Source organism: Lepidochelys olivacea (genome assembly GCF_965140295.1).
Source record: "Lepidochelys olivacea isolate rLepOli2 genome assembly, chromosome: 14".
NCBI classification, from domain to species: domain Eukaryota; kingdom Metazoa; phylum Chordata; order Testudines; family Cheloniidae; genus Lepidochelys; species Lepidochelys olivacea.
In genome coordinates this window covers 6,620,229-6,635,474 of record NC_140424.1, presented here as the reverse complement: position 1 = coordinate 6,635,474, position 15,246 = coordinate 6,620,229, and the positions used below count along the sequence as shown (strand labels likewise).

Here is a 15,246-nt window from a genome sequence, read left to right as displayed (position 1 = left end):
CACAGATTTCTCCTCCAATGAATAACTAGTAATAGTACTTACTACCCACTTTCATGCTATGAGCTATTAATTAAATAGGGAATTGTGGGAGGGAGTGGGGAGAATTGGGTTAAATTTAAAGTAATATAGTAAGAACCAGGGTTTTGCAGAAGAGAAAGTTAATGCCTCAGGAAGTGTTATGGCCCTGTGCAATTTACAGTTTTACTTTTGAGGCACCAGCCAGCTGCTTTGTAATATAACAAATATTCTTTTCTAATTCACTGAGACAGTATAATTACATGTGTTTTAGATATGATGATGATCCTCAAATGTGTATATGTTATTACAGCACAGTTACCTGTCAGAATGATGCACTGATTATAGCCCAGAGTACAGTGGTACACATTTTACAAGAGCACCAGTTCTCATTTAAGGTCAGTGTTAATCCACCCTCTCACAGGCAACCAATATAAAAGAATGCATGGTTGCTCAGGCCATGGGGTAAACACAGTTCTTCAATCTCAGCAAGCTGCATGTGATAGCAATGCACTCCTGAAAGCCTGTCTAAACAGGGAATCATAATCAAGCCTTTTATTCACAAGGGTGTGTGTTACTGTTTGCAAGGTTACTACAGGACAACTAGAAGCACAGCACTCTTAGGTAAAGAATGCAGAAGAGATCTGGAAATGAAAGGGGCAAAAAGTGTTTTTCAAAAAACTTTATTGTAAAACTCAGTATTTTATGTCACTTCCAGACTTCACTAAATACATTACAGAACAAACCAGCAAATCCTGGTTGGAACGCGTTAAGCCTGCTTCTTCTGGGTCTTTTGTGCACATATGCATACATGCACGTGCCTGCTCTTGCTATGGACATAAACAGAGACTTACTGTGCAGCCATTTATAGACATTACTGAATCTGTATTGGAAATCCTTGTAAAAAAGTGACAGTAGAACCTCGTTAATCTGCAGAACAGGTAGTTTTCTCTCTCTCTCTCACACACACACACCCTGGCGGCCTCTCCCACTTCTAAACAAGTTTATAATAGCAAAGTGCTGTAGTGAGGTCTTGTATTACTAAGACTTCATTAATTTTACAATTATATTCTACAGTACATTTACCAGCATGCCAGAAGCATTAGCATAAATTAAAAACAAACATTTACAAAAATAAATAAAGTTTTGTGATGCAGTATTGTGTTTGTTCGCTTACTCGCTAATTCACAAAATCTAGTCATCTACAATGGATCTTCCAGTCATTCATGCAATTTAGCGAGGTTCTGCTGTACATGATAAAGTGCTGAAGGCATATATATTTAAAAAAAAAAAAAGAAACAAACTGCAGTACAGGCTCACTAGTTCTCAGGCAGTAACAATAGATTGCTACAGCCACTTTGTTGCAGGAATGTGTTTCTTTTTGGACATTTAAGACAGTTTGAACAAAAACACCTTCCTAAAAAGAGGAGTTCTATACAGAGATTGTCCCACATTTCTATGGCTGATAAAATACATAGCATAGCAGTTAATAGACAGTGCCACTTTCACTTAAATACAGAGAAACATGTCAAGCTGTATGCGTACTTAGAACCAAACAAACTTTTTACTTGTCCCCCTGAGTTGCTGAGTGGCATAAAAATGCATAAAGGAATTTATCAAAATAGGAGTGAGTGAACAGCCAATTTGTTGTCTTTCAGAATTCCCTTCTTTATAGGTAATACAAACAGGAAACACAGTAAGGACCCAGTCCTGCTGTCACTGAAGTGAGTGGCAAAATACTGACTTCAATGGGAACCAGGTACAGTGATGATTTTCTTTCCGTCGTAGAAGACCAGTTATTTGATGCCTACAGAAGCTTATGAACACACTGATTGTATTCTAATAATGTAAACTGGTTCTGGTAATGGCCAAGTGCCTTTACTATTTCGTATTAGCTGTGCTGACTTTATTCATGTTAATTCAGTAGTGCTGCAAAGATTTCTTTATGTGCAGCTGTGGTAAGTGAAAGTTGCAGATATGTTTGGGTGCTAATCATACAGGACCAGATTCCCAGCTAGTGCTATTCAGTGGAGCTATATCAGTTTACACCAGCTGAGGATATGACCTACAGTTTATTAAAAGATGGATAGTCTCTTGCATTCAGTCTACCACAGAATAATTTTAAGAGCATAGTTGTCTAAGACCACCATAATAAAAATCAGGCCACATTCACAACAACCTGTGATTTTAAAAACAAAAATCAAACTGAGTTTACAAGATCGGCCTTGAAAGGATTGGTGCAAAGGAGGTAAAAAGGTTTTCTGCTAAATCAGATATTTTCTCTCCAATTCAAATTATTTATCTGATAGCCTTTAACAATCCTAGAATAACTTAAAATAATAAATACTGGTTTAAATTAAAGACAATACATCTTGCTATCAACAGGAAACGATTTGTAGGATGCTAGTTTGTAAAGAAATAACTTTATCGTGAAATATCTGCAGTAATAACTGGCCATAAAAATAAGTGGTAACCTCTAACTTCCCAGCATTTACAAAATTCAAGTTAACTAAAAACCAATTGACTAATAATTCTACTTTAACTAATTAGCCTACCCTATTGTCCTTATGTCGCCTTACAATGATCTGAAACAAGAGTCCATGTTCTTCTGATAGAAAACTCAAGAGTTCAAATTACTTATATTTAAATAATTTCTTCTGCATTATTTATTCTGTGACTGAATAAGATTTACAGTTGGGGAAGCCTGCGAGGCAATCAAAGATTGTGACTTAATAGATTTAGTTGTATGGGCCACTTTGGATTTTCATCCATACAACCTTATGTTTTCCACTTAAGAGCAGTTGAACTTCAGGTATGCATGTCATGTATTAGGAAAGCAGAAATGTGAACCACATCTCTTCATGCGGGACAGGAGTATTCTTATGTAGCTAGCAATGCGTGGACATCTCATATGGAACCTACCATTGCTGGTTTAAAAAAATAAAAGCAATCTTTCCAGAAGAATAGTTGTTGATGGCAACTTTTTCATATTAAGATTTTGCATTCCCTTTGAAGTTTAGTTTTAGAACATGGAGCAGAGCGGACTTGTTTTTCCCAGATTTAACACAGAGTGTATTGATTTATAAGGACCAACTTTTTTATGCTATGCTGTCACAGCTTTATACTGAATCATCTGTTTTTCCAAGATCCATTTCAATAAAGTCATCTGGTATGTCTTCTAAAGCTTCCGATGCATTTCCTTCTACACCCTGCTTCTGACCTTGACACAGGACTGCCTTGCAGGGTCTTACTAAGGACAGAAACACAGCTCCCAGTATCATGCCAGCAGCACAGGAGTAGAAGGCTGATCTGTAGTTCTGTGTCACGTCCACTAGCACACCTATGGAGGAAGCATTTTAAATCTATTAAAAATAATAATCACATCTCACGCTTGTCCACCATTTTTCTGTCCATCCCATTACCTCAAAAACACCCCCCTCCCAACTTTTCAATATAGTTGCCACTGTATTTGTATGAAGAAAAGGAGGACTTGTGGCACCTTAGAGACTAATCAATTTATTTGAGCATGAGCTTTCGTGAGCTACAGCTGTAGCTCACGAAAGCTCATGCTCAAATTGGTTAGTCTCTAAGGTGCCACAAGTCCTCCTTTTCTTTTTGCGAATACAGACTAACACGGCTGTTACTCTGAAACCTGTATTTGTATGATATTGCAAGTTGAAGATAGTTAGGTACTGGTAATCAGCTAACCATTACGGGTACCTTTTTAAGCCTTAAAATATCAAGGGTTAACTTACTACATATTTAACTGATATCTGCCAATACAGGACTGACTTATTTTTCAGGGTGTATGGCTAGAAGGCACTGTATAAATGAGTTGTTTACATGTGTATATTTCATTAAAACCCAGAAAGAATGCCAGTTTTAGGATTCTAACTGGAACAGGCTAGCCGTGCAATATTTTCCTTCCTTGAGGCTCTTCTATAGAGGATGCCTCATGTCCAAGACACTGCAGTGCTGCATTTCTGCATTGCAGCAACCTTCTTTCCAGCTCAAGAGGGCTGGATGGGACATCATTACTTGGAGCCTACCACTATTGCTCCTAGTTCAGTCAGAAAGGTTGTTATAAGGTATTCTCACCTTCCCACCCAGGCACAGGAGTAACACTAACCACAGGCCTAACCCATTGCAACATGGTTATTAGGAAGAGGCATCAATAAGAGTAGCTGATTTCAGCTATTCAAAAAAGGTACGTATTTTAAAGTTACCTGCAAGGGGTGGTCCAGCCAACCCAGCTAAACTCTGAATGAACACATACACTCCAGCTGCAGAAGACATCCTGTCAATACCAGCCACATCATCTTCGGCTAACATTGGAATGTGTGTGCCCGCTACAGTTCCAAGCATGAACCCAAAAAATATGCTACATATCATCAATCCCCAAAATTCATAGGCAAGAGGGAAGGCAAAGAGAGCTATGGAGAGCAGAATGACACATATGAGTTCAATGTAAATCTTGCGGATAGGCTTCTTGTTGAGGAGCCAACCGGCGCTAATTCTTCCAAAGACTTCAGCAATGGCCATTGCAGACAATATGTATGCAGAACGATCCTTGTCGATACCAAGACTGATGCTGAGAGGAATGATGTAGAGTGATGGAGCAAAGAATCCCAGAGTAGCAAATAGACCAAAAAGTGCATAACAAATAAAGCCGTGGTCTTTCATCACAGAAAAGTCCAGTAGTTGGATTTTTGGTTCTTTAGGGGAGCTGCTAGCTTCAACAAGCATCTTTATGGTTTCCTTTGGTTCTTCACTTTTCAGCTCTGCTTTGGTGTTTCCAGGCACACTGCTGGGTGAGGTAGATACTTCTACTCCTGAGTCAATTGAATCTATTGAGGTGCGTGTTTGCTCATTTTCAAGCATGTACTTAGTCTCTGTATGCTCTTCTGTTGGCAATACTTTCACTTCTTCCTGTGCTTGGATAATAATAGGTCGCAGCAGTGATCCACAGATGACAATGCCTAACTGTAGCACTCCAACTATCAGGAGACTGTATCTCCAACCAATCTGCTCCTTCAAAGAGGTGATAGCTGGGGAAATGGGGAGCAGAGAAGAAATTATTAAAAACAGGAAGCCTCTAATTTTTTTTTTTAAATTACACACAAAAAAAATCAAAGTTATTGGATCAAACTCTGCTGCAATAGGGTCCAAGGTGTCTCAAATTAGGCTCCTAAAAAACTAATGGCCACTTTTGAAAGCATAGACTTAGTGACTTGCTCAAGATCACTCACTGGCTCACTATCAGAATTCCAGATTCCCAGTTTTAGGCTTATTCTACATTGGCTAGTAGTTAGAGTCTGACGTGTAGTAACTATGGGATTTCCCTTCTCTTCTCTGGTAAACAGTCTTTTCAGACATTTCTTAACTGGCATGGGCTGGCAGGCACTTTGACCAGCAGGGAGCAACTAGGTATTATTTTTAATGAGTGTGTGTGAACTCTGTTTTAAAGTTTCCTTTCCTATCTGACCCCATCCTGAAGCCAGTCAGTAAGGGGGATGTTTTTTTTCAATTCAAACTGTGTGCTGGTGCTTACATACAAGCCTTTCATTACAAGGGTTTCTTTAACTGAAAAGGGGTATTTTGCATTAGTTGAAGGCACACCAGTAGACTATTATCTGATCAGTAGAGAAATGGCAGGTTTCTTCTACTAGCACTTTTTTCAGAATAGCTAAATGAGAGGAAGCAAAGATGATGGGGAGTGGGTTTCCAGAAAGTACAGTACTAGAAAAAGCTTCTTGTCTGCTTATGGAATTCTAGGAAGGTCTCATGCAATTCAATCTCTCAAGACCTTGGGGTTAGGTTTCACATGACACATACTCTGAAAGATTAGTGAAGACAGAGCTTGAGGTTAACTCCATGTTACAGCCCATGCTATAAAGTAGCCATGGTAACTACCCTGCCTTATTTTTAGCTTGCCAGAGCTGTACAGGGAACCTACCAGATGGTGTAACAGTGTAGTTTACCCTATTTGGCCAGCACAGACTGAGACTAAAAAGCCAAGCCTCTCCCCCGACATTGATTTTTTTTTTTTTGGCCAATAACAGGGGCAGATTGTTTCCCTATGATGTAACACCATGCAGGAGATGGGTTCCCCATGCAGTTTTCTTCTGCATTCTTCTCAGGCAGAGAAAGGCAGCAGAAGGCTAGGGCTACTTGTCCAGAGACCTTGTGTCTCCTGGGAGCTCTGGGTTCCTGGCACACCCCCACAAACTCCATCTTCAGTGAAAGTTAAGACATGTCATTGTCTTGTGACCAGAATAACTAGGATCTAAACTTAATACTATGCAGGAGAAACGCATTTAAGCGGTCTATCCAAAAATTCCACTGGGACTAATTTTGAAGTCCTTACTCAGGCAACGTCTTCAAAAGGAGTTTTACCCTAGTAAGGACAGCACTGGCCCAGTAACTACAAGTGTCAATGAAATCAATATAGTTGTGATTAAGGTGTCAGCTTATGTAAGAATCGGGCCCTCATTTGATTGGTAGGAGGATCACAGAATGTATTACTTACGTACACTTGTGTTTACAATATTTTGGTCTATATACCTGGTGCAAAAGAGAAGACAGCAAAACATTCTCCTGTGGACGCCACTGCAGTGACCAGTGAACGCCGTTTGTCAAAATACTGTGACAAAATGGTGACAGTCGGGAGGAAAGACAGACAGTATCCCAAGCCTGTGAATAAATGTCAAAAATTGTCATAATGGGGAAGGAAGCAAGCTGGATGCGAATGCCAGCTTTCCTGGTGGTGAAATTATGGTATCAGTTCTGCCAACTAAGTAACTCACCTAGGGAAAAACAGAATGACTGACCATGGCCAAGACCCACTAGATCAGAGGTGGGCAGACTACGGCCTGCAGGCCACATCCAGCCTGCGGGACTGTCTTGCCTGGCCCCCGACGCCTCCCACCCTGTCCCCTGTAGGCAGTGCTCAGGCCCACCGCTCCTACTGGGCAGTGTGCGGAGCGCAGCTGGCTCTGGCCGGGTGGCGCGGCTGCGAGCTCCTGCTGCTCTGAGCAGCATGGTAAGGGAGTGGGGGGTTCTGGGGGGCAGTCAGGGAGCAGGGGACGGTTGGATGGGGTGGAGGTTCTGGGGGTGGGGGCTGTCAGGGGATGGGAAACAGGGAGGGTTGGGAGTCCCAAGGGGCCAGGATCCCGGGGCGGGCAATTGGGGCGATGGGTCCCAGGAGGGGGCGGTCAGGGGATGAGGAGCAGAGGGTGGGAGTCCTGGTGGGGCTGTCAGGGGGGTTGGATAGGGGGCTGGGTTCCTAGGAGGGGGCAGTCAGGGAACAAGGAGCATGGGGGTGTTGGAGGTTCTGAGGGGGGCAGGAAGTGGGAGGGGGCGGATAGGGGGCAGGGGCCAGGCTGTGTGCGGAGGCACAGCCTTCCCTACCCAGCCCTCCCTACAGTTGTGCAACGCTGATGTGGCCCTCGGGCCAAAAAGTTTGCCCACCCCTGCACTAGATCCTGCTTCCTACTCTCAAATAACTGGGAATTTCCAGTTGGAATTTCCAAGGATCATTTATTTAGTTACTGGTTTGTGTCTCTGGTGCTCATCACCCTAGTGTCAGAGCACTTCCTGGACAATAGCTTTATCTTTAAAACACCCTGGCCATGTTGGCAAGTATCATTATCCCCAATTTACAGATGGAGAACTGAGCTACAGGGAGATTCAAGGGCTCAATCCTGGTAAGGTGCTGAGCACCTTCAGCTTCCACTGAAGTCATAGGTATGGCCCTACCAAATTCATGGCCGTGAAAAATGTGTCATGGACCATGAAATCTGGTCTTGTGTGCTTTGACCCTGTACTATACAGATTTCATGAGGGAGACCAGCGTTTCTCAAACTGGGGGTCCTGACCCAAAAGGGAGCTGCGGGGAAGAGGGGTCGCAGTATTGTGACCCTTACTTCTGTGCTGCCTTCAGAGCTGGGTGGTTGGAGAGTGGCAGCTGCTTGCCAGGCCCCAGCTAGCAGCCGCTGTTTTCCAGCTGCCCAGCTCTGAAGGCAGCGATGCCATCAGCAGCAGCACAGAAGTAGCAACCCCCCTACCATAACCTTATTCCCAGCCCCCCGCCCCAACTCCTTTTTAGGTTGGGATCCCTACAATTACAGCAGTGAAATTTCAGATTTAAATAGCTCAAATCATGAAATTTATGATTTTTAAAATCTTATGACTATGAAATTGACCACATTTGACTGTGAATTTGGTAGCGTCCTAGTCATAGGGAATTGACAGTGGTCAGCACATCTACAGGATTATTTGACAATTTTCAGGATCAAGCCACAGGTGACCTGGCCTAGGTAACACACACGAAGTGTGAGGCAGAGGCAGGAAATCAAACCCAGATCTCCAGAGTCCCAGTTCAGTGACTTAACCACAAGCTCATCCTCTCTCTCTGGAAAGGGAAATAATTTCAGAAGCGTCTGGAATGAGACTCTTCACAGCAAGGCAAGTGACTTCGGTGTGATAACAATACTCAGAAATCTTCCAGAAGATTGTGTGCGTGCACGCACGCACACACACGTACGTACACACACACACTATAATATATATATATATAGCAACCTAAATATCCTCTTTGCAAAGCTAAGTGATGGCTTTTTATTCATGCACAAAAACTGAATTTTATATATCAAGTGTACACATCGGTTTGGAAAACAAACATTGATGCCTAGGAGATCATAAAATGCAGTATGCCCCCTTAATATTCCCCCCCCAAACAAACAAACCAGGCAAGAGTTCTGTGGGAGAGTTAGAAAAGAAATCAGTTTTGAAGTGACTGACACAGGCAGTCTTTGTGAAAGAAATGGGTTTTAAGGAGAAATATGAAGAGGCGAGATGGTTTGTTGAATGAGAAATGGGAGATGGTTCCAAGTGTAGGTGGCAGCCTGAAACAACAACAACAAGAAATAGAATTGGCAAATGATAAAAGAGGAACAACAAGGAAGCAGGACTGGGAGGAGCATAAGGAGTAAGACGAAGAGTCATTAAACAAAAACAAAAACCAAAACAAACAAAAAACCACAAAAAAAAAACGCAAGCCAGTTTAGGATAAGGGAATCCTAAATTGTGTTTGCTGGAAACTTCACCAGTAGACGGAGTATCTGAGAGATGTGGAAGTAACTCACCAGAAATTAGGCCAATTGTGATATACATCTCGACAACTGTGCGTGCAAAGGAGGCCGTGACCATTCCAATACTGATCAGTATACCTCCGACCATCACCACAAGACCATGACCAAAACGATTACTCAGGACTGTAGACAAAGGAGCTGCATTGGCGGGGGACAAAAGTGCATAAAGCATGACAGTAATTTGCAGAACGCCTGTTGTCTCTGATCTCTTCTCCCCATTTTCTCCTTTTATCCTTCTAGTCACTCTGACACTCTTCTTTGCTCCATGCCAGTCTACGCCCACACCCTTGCCACTCTATCTGCCCTTCCCCAAGCATTTTCTACCCAGCAAGAAATCTTGCAGCCTGAAATAAATACTGTAGGTGAAATCTTGGCCCCACTGAAGTCAAAACTCCCACTTCAATGGGGCCACAATTTCACCTTTAGTGCTTTTATAGCACTTACCAGCTATATATGGCAAGTCACTTTACAAAAGTTGGGTGCTCATTGTTATCTATCCCTCATGTTTACGGAAACTGAGATAGAGAGATCTTAAGTGACTTGTCCAAGCTCACACAAGAAGTCAGAAGCAGAGACATGTACAAAGCCCAGTTCATCCCAGGCCCCATCTGTGGTGGTTCAGAATGAGAATGAAGAAGTGAATTGTGGAAATAGCAGAGACTAAGAAAGGGAACTGATGAGTAGAGTGTGGGATGGGACGTTGAATGACTTACCCCCTCGTTTCCTTGCTCTTTATGGTTCGTGATAGCGGGATATGCAGGCTATCAACCATAGATAGCTCAGAGGAGGAGAGAGTATATATACACTAAGTGATGTGAATGTGTGTAGATCCCAATATGTATACGGGTGCAACAATAACATGAACACAGACCCTTAATTTTCAAACTGAACATGTACTGTGCACTTACCTGTGAAAGTTAGTACAAACACACATATTGAAATGATCCACGATATCTTGCTGTTCGTTTCATCAAAGCTTTCCATCAAATCATTAAAGAAGACTCCAAATGATTTTATAATACCATATGTAAGTGCTTCCACAACAAAGAAAGCAAAAGCAACAGTCCATCCCCATCCTCCATCAGGCACTTTAGTATAAACATTTGGGGTGGTGCATGACATTTTTATAGTGTTGACAGTCATTCTTAATCTGGAATAGAGGGAAAAAAATAAAACTTTTTAAATTCATTTTTTACAAAGCCTAATAATGGTAACATCACATAAAAAATATTGGGGAGGAGAGTCCCTTTCTCGTTCTGCTGCTGTGAGATTAAATACAGGGGACTCAGGTAGAAGTTTCTCTTTTCTATGATGAGATGGGAGTGGTTTGTCAGTGGGCCCTTTGAATCAAGAACCAGAAACTCATCACTCAGCATCAGGACAAGCTGTCCCAATCAGCAAAACCAGTGATTAAAAGCAGTCATCTGAGTTAAATGCGAGATACAATTCATGAAAAAATAAATAAATCCACAGGAGAGCCCCAGAGGGCTCATGAAATGACACAGACTTCAGAACAATGCCCCAACAATCAAGTTTTTCTAACTTGCTGACATTGAATGAAACATAAAGTAGTAGCAGGAGGCTGAGACTTCCATCTTGCACTTCCTCAAGGACCTCTGCTGTCACAGTCCAAAGCTCCAACTCAGCTCTACATGGTTTCTGCAGAGCTGGTTAGTTACGTAAATCAGCTAGAAGCTATTTTTTTCCTGTGGCTTTTAAAGCCATTAAATGCTTTCCTGAGCACTCACAGGGGCTGCTAAGATTCAAGGAAAGAGAGTGGAGTGGCTTGGATCATCAAAGACATAAGACAGGGAAAAAAACCAACCAACCAAACCAACCCTCTGTTCCCTTCACCTCTCCCTTAAGTAGCCAAGATGAATTTGGAGGTGGGTGCAGCCCCTAGTGGTTCTTGGGGCTAGGAAACATTGGTCTATTCTGAAGCTTTTCCCCTGGAAACAAGGATTTGTTAGGATCAGTTTGTCTGATGCTGAGGAAGTTAACGGTGACCTGCAAAACAGACAGACCAAATTGCTTCTGCATGATGGGCTGAACACTTACAGCAATAGTGAAGGAAGGCACTGAACACATTATAAAGGAAAACCACGTGTCCCCTTACCATAAGTCTCAATCATGATGACATGCGAGAGATTGCTGATTAGTGCTCAGTGAAACACCCAATCATGCATCTGGTGACTTCACGCTCACCACTAATCTAGTCTGCAGGCTAGGACTGGCATACACATGTAAATAAGTCCTACTGTTAACAACACTGCTTGGTTTTCTGGAGTATTTTAATACCCTACAGGATATTAAGCTAGGCCCAAATCATCCTGGTGTAACTCTATTTTGATGTCAGTGGAGTTACACCAGGGATAAATGTGGCAGATTAGCTTTTAAAAGTACTGCAATACTATGTCGAAAAACAAATCAACAGAAAAAGACCCCCAAACCCACACAACCCAGGGTTAATCTTAGTGCTTTCTGAAAACTGGCCTTGTAGCGGGTATGACGGCACCAAGAGGACTCATGGAGTCCCTGTTGCCAGCTAACCAGAGTAGGTCAAAACTCCATTTTATTTTGTAAGCCTTCAACATACACAAGTGCAAAGGGTCATTTCTCTTTCTGGGCACCTTATAGACTAACAGACATATAATACATGCATCAGATGAAGTGGATATTCACCCACAAAAGCTTATGCTCCAATACGTCTGTTAGTCTATAAGGTGCCACGGGACTCTTTGCCGCTTTTACAGATCCAGACCAACACGGCTACCCTTCTGATACTTCTCTTTCTGGAGCTCCCAGTAAAAACCAAGGCCCTGTGTCACAACAAGCATCCCACTAGCTGAGGAGGGCTAAGGCCTGTGCTTCTGAGTAGGATGGACAGAGAGGTATGAGAGACATCATGATCTACACTGCGGGAGGGCCCTGTCACCCACCTGCTGTGTGACTTTGAGCAAGTCACCTCTCTCTCTGCTTATTTCCCCTCCCACCCTTTCTCTGTCTTTTCTGGTTAGGACTTGTCTATACTATGGAGGCTACAGCACCGTAGCTATGCCTCTGTAACCCCATAGGAGCCGGATGAGGGACATGCCAGTGCTTCTGGGAGCTGCTTGAGGTAAGTGCCGCCTGGAGCCTGCACCCCGACCCTCTCCCATGCCCCAACCCCCTGATCCCCCTCCTGCCCTTGAACTCCTTAGTCCCAGCCCAGAGCATCCTCTTGCACCCTCAACCCCTCATCCCCAGCTCCACCCCAGAACCCACACCCCAACCCCCAATTTTGTTAGCATTCATGGCCCACCGTACAATTTCCATACCCAGATGTGGCCCTCGGACCAAAAAAGTTTGCCCACCCCGACCTAGCTGCATCTACCTCAGGGATTAGGAGCGATGAAGCTATGTCAATTTACAGCTTAAGTACAGACAATGCATTAAATTGTAAATTCTCTAGGGTGTGAACTCTCTTACTATGTACGTCTTACTGTATAATGCTCAGAACAATGGGACCCTCTAGGTGCTACAACACACTAACCCTAACCTTGGATCTTGAACTATTCCCAGCTGGTTGCTTTATCCCTGGTCTGCTATTCCTTCCCCCCCCCCGCCAAATCTTTACACAATAATGTTTTCCTTCCCCAATTTTCTACCTGAGTTGCTTGAAGGCATCCATAAAGATTTATTTGGGAAAAGCCCAAGGTATCTGTTAGGTCTTGTATGCTAATTTCAGCTTAAATTTAGAGTTCAAGGATTAATTTCAAACAGAGATACTGACACACCCTTTAAGTGTAACAGAAATCTGTATGTATGGAATACTCTTTACTAGATTGTGGGTCTATTCATTAAAAGCTGTTCCATTCTATCATGTCAATACTCATTCAGAACATGCACTTAGGTATATTCAAATGCACTTCAAGATTCCTTATGGAAAGGATGGCAAAAGCTGCTGCAGGGCATTTGATACAAGTCACTAATTGATTTACAAGATCTAGTTTTTTAACGATGCTTAAGAATTTACAGTTTTGCTACTTGAAGCGAGTCCCATAGGGATAACACTTACTAATGGAAGCTGAAGAGTAAGCCTGGGGTAGGAGGCATGTTGTCTACACAAATTCTAACTTTTCCTACTTGGGTGAAGAGACTGCAGAAGGGCAGGTTTGTGCTGAAAGACTTGGTGACTTAAAGAAAATGACCTGCCTTCTTTGGTTAAGCACAACGGGTCAAATCCATACATGTTGTAACTCCATAAGTACACTTAGTGACTATACACACAAAGACTAAATTCCTCAGAGCTAGCTAGAAATGGCAATTAATAATTCTGTATTTCCAGCAGTCGCCCTAATATGCTATTTGATTTCTGAACAGAAGACAGTCAATGCCTAGAGTAGTTCACAATTAGGGAAACTCTTATAGGGATCATGTATTTCAGAGATGCTATAGCACATCTCTTGTGGAAAGTGTCTTTCACATTGATGCTGTGTTGAAGAAACAGATATATTGTTGGTTTTTGTAAAGGTGTTGTACAAAGTTACTGTATATATTTTCCTATCATACTGCTGTTCTCATTTAAATCCAGCCAGAGAAAACTGGTTGAAGATACTTGTTCTCAGAGGGCACTATATCAAACAACAACAGCATCCTAAACCTTCTGTAAAATGGGGATTGGGAACAGGAACTGAAAACGAACCTTAATAACTTAGGGCAAACTTCTGCTGTCTAGCCACTCAGTGGAGAGAATGCGGGCATGCCGGTCTTCCCCCTTCAACAGAATCTCAGATCCACCTGGCAGATTTTACCAACATTGTGTCCTCCCAAAGCATGCAGAACCCTCCCTGCTCCGGATCTCAATGCTGCTTCATCTGTTCTCCAAAGGCACGGAGGACCCTCTCCAAAGTGGACCTCAGCACCCTGATTCAACAAAGCATTGGATGATGTGTTCCCGTCCATTCAGCATTTAAACCTGTGCTGATGTCCCACTGACCTCAGGGAGACTTAAACACACTTCAATGCTTTGTTGACCAAGAACGGGGTTGAGCATGTGCTTAGCTTTATGGCTCTCCTTTGCTGATTTGGAACTTGACCTCAGGAGAAAGCAGATCGTTAGCGTCCAAATCTTCCTTCAAAGTTTTTTTTAAAAGACTCTTGGTCCTTCAGCAGTGGGGGCCCTAGGGATACAGACCGGTGTGCAAATCTGTGGCACGCCAGATGTCATAAAAAACTGAAGAAATGAGCGAGAGACACTAAAAGAAAAGCAATTTTGAAATATACAGCCAAGCAAGTGCCTTTAAAAGCAAAAAAAAAAAAAAAAATAAAAAATCTATCGATCAAGAAGGACCACGGCAAAAATTATCTGGGTGCAAAATCATCAATCATCATCCCCTCGTGGTTCCTAAGTGGTGTAGGGAAAAGAAGTGCGGGGGCAGACGTCCGGCATCACTTTCTGAAGGTTTAAGCAGCCCGGTGACCGCGGGCGGCAGTGCTGGCGAGGGCAGCCAGCTGTTCCCTGGACACACGGATGCTCCTAGGTACAGACATAAGGAAACGGGCACGAGGCAACAAACTTTTAAGCATGAATCTCACTTACCAGGTTTGCTGCTGCTGGTGGGGGAGGAGGAGGAGGCGGCGGCAGGACCCCCCCCGCCCCCGAGCCACAGCGGGGTGCAGGCGAGCTCAGCGGCGCATCAGCAGCATGGTGAGGGGGCTGGCTGGAGCAGGGGGGGGAAGGGGCTGGCAGCCGGCCAGGGACCCCGGTGCAGGGCTGTGGCTGGAGAAGAGGGGGGGGGGAGGAGGCGCTAGCCCCACTGAGCAGGGCTAGGGGGTCTGTGCCCGGCTGCTCCCAGCCCCCCGCGCCGGGCTGCCCCCCAGCGCCTTGCTCCGGCGGGTCCCGCCCGTGCCCGGCTGCCCGAGTGCCCGTGCGGCGGGGGCCCTGCTCCTGCCCGGGCGGCGGCGGCAGCTGTCCCCCCTCCGCTCGCGTCCCGGCTTTATATAGACCGGCTCGAGCCGGTCTCTGCCGGCGGACCCGGCGCGCGCGGCAGCTCAGCAGCGCCATGTGCGCGCCGGGCCCGGCTTGCGGCCGCCGCCG

General features: G+C 43.9%; 2 protein-coding genes across 8 annotated transcripts in view; one reads left to right on the top strand and one right to left on the bottom strand.

Moving 5' to 3' along the window:
• Positions 1–15,246, top strand: part of ARSG (arylsulfatase G) — a 91,511-nt gene that overhangs the window by 3,948 nt on the left and 72,317 nt on the right. Inside the window, exon 1 of one of the 7 annotated variants that reach the window (XM_084648575.1) lies at positions 14,668–14,689. The exons of 5 other annotated variants lie outside the window; for them this stretch is intronic. The gene's annotated coding sequence lies outside the window, so the exon portion shown is untranslated. Of the gene's footprint in view, positions 1–14,667; positions 14,690–14,736; positions 14,857–15,246 lie in introns of those variants that run through there. One more of the 7 variants, XM_084648573.1, reaches the window with a different exon arrangement.
• On the bottom strand, positions 683–14,889 carry SLC16A6 (solute carrier family 16 member 6). Its single transcript, XM_084648580.1, has 6 exons — positions 14,749–14,889; positions 10,076–10,317; positions 9,162–9,305; positions 6,580–6,708; positions 4,242–5,063; positions 683–3,355 (listed from the first exon to the last, which is right to left on the bottom strand). The coding sequence occupies exons 2-6, from the start codon at positions 10,308–10,310 to the stop codon at positions 3,135–3,137; spliced, it is 1,551 nt and encodes a 516-aa protein (XP_084504706.1). The 5' UTR covers positions 10,311–10,317; positions 14,749–14,889; the 3' UTR covers positions 683–3,134.

What these genes read in the sequence shown, in the direction of transcription:
- SLC16A6 (XM_084648580.1), bottom strand. Translation starts at nt 10,310, where the DNA reads ATGACTGTCAACACTATAAAAATGTCATGCACCACCCCAAATGTTTAT. An exon ending in GTTTGTACTAACTTTCACAG is followed by an intron (nt 9,306 to 10,075) that starts GTAAGTGCACAG and finishes CCGCCAATGCAG; the next exon opens with CTCCTTTGTCTACAGTCCTG. An exon ending in GGCTGGACCACCCCTTGCAG is followed by an intron (nt 3,356 to 4,241) that starts GTAACTTTAAAA and finishes CTTCCTCCATAG; the next exon opens with GTGTGCTAGTGGACGTGACA.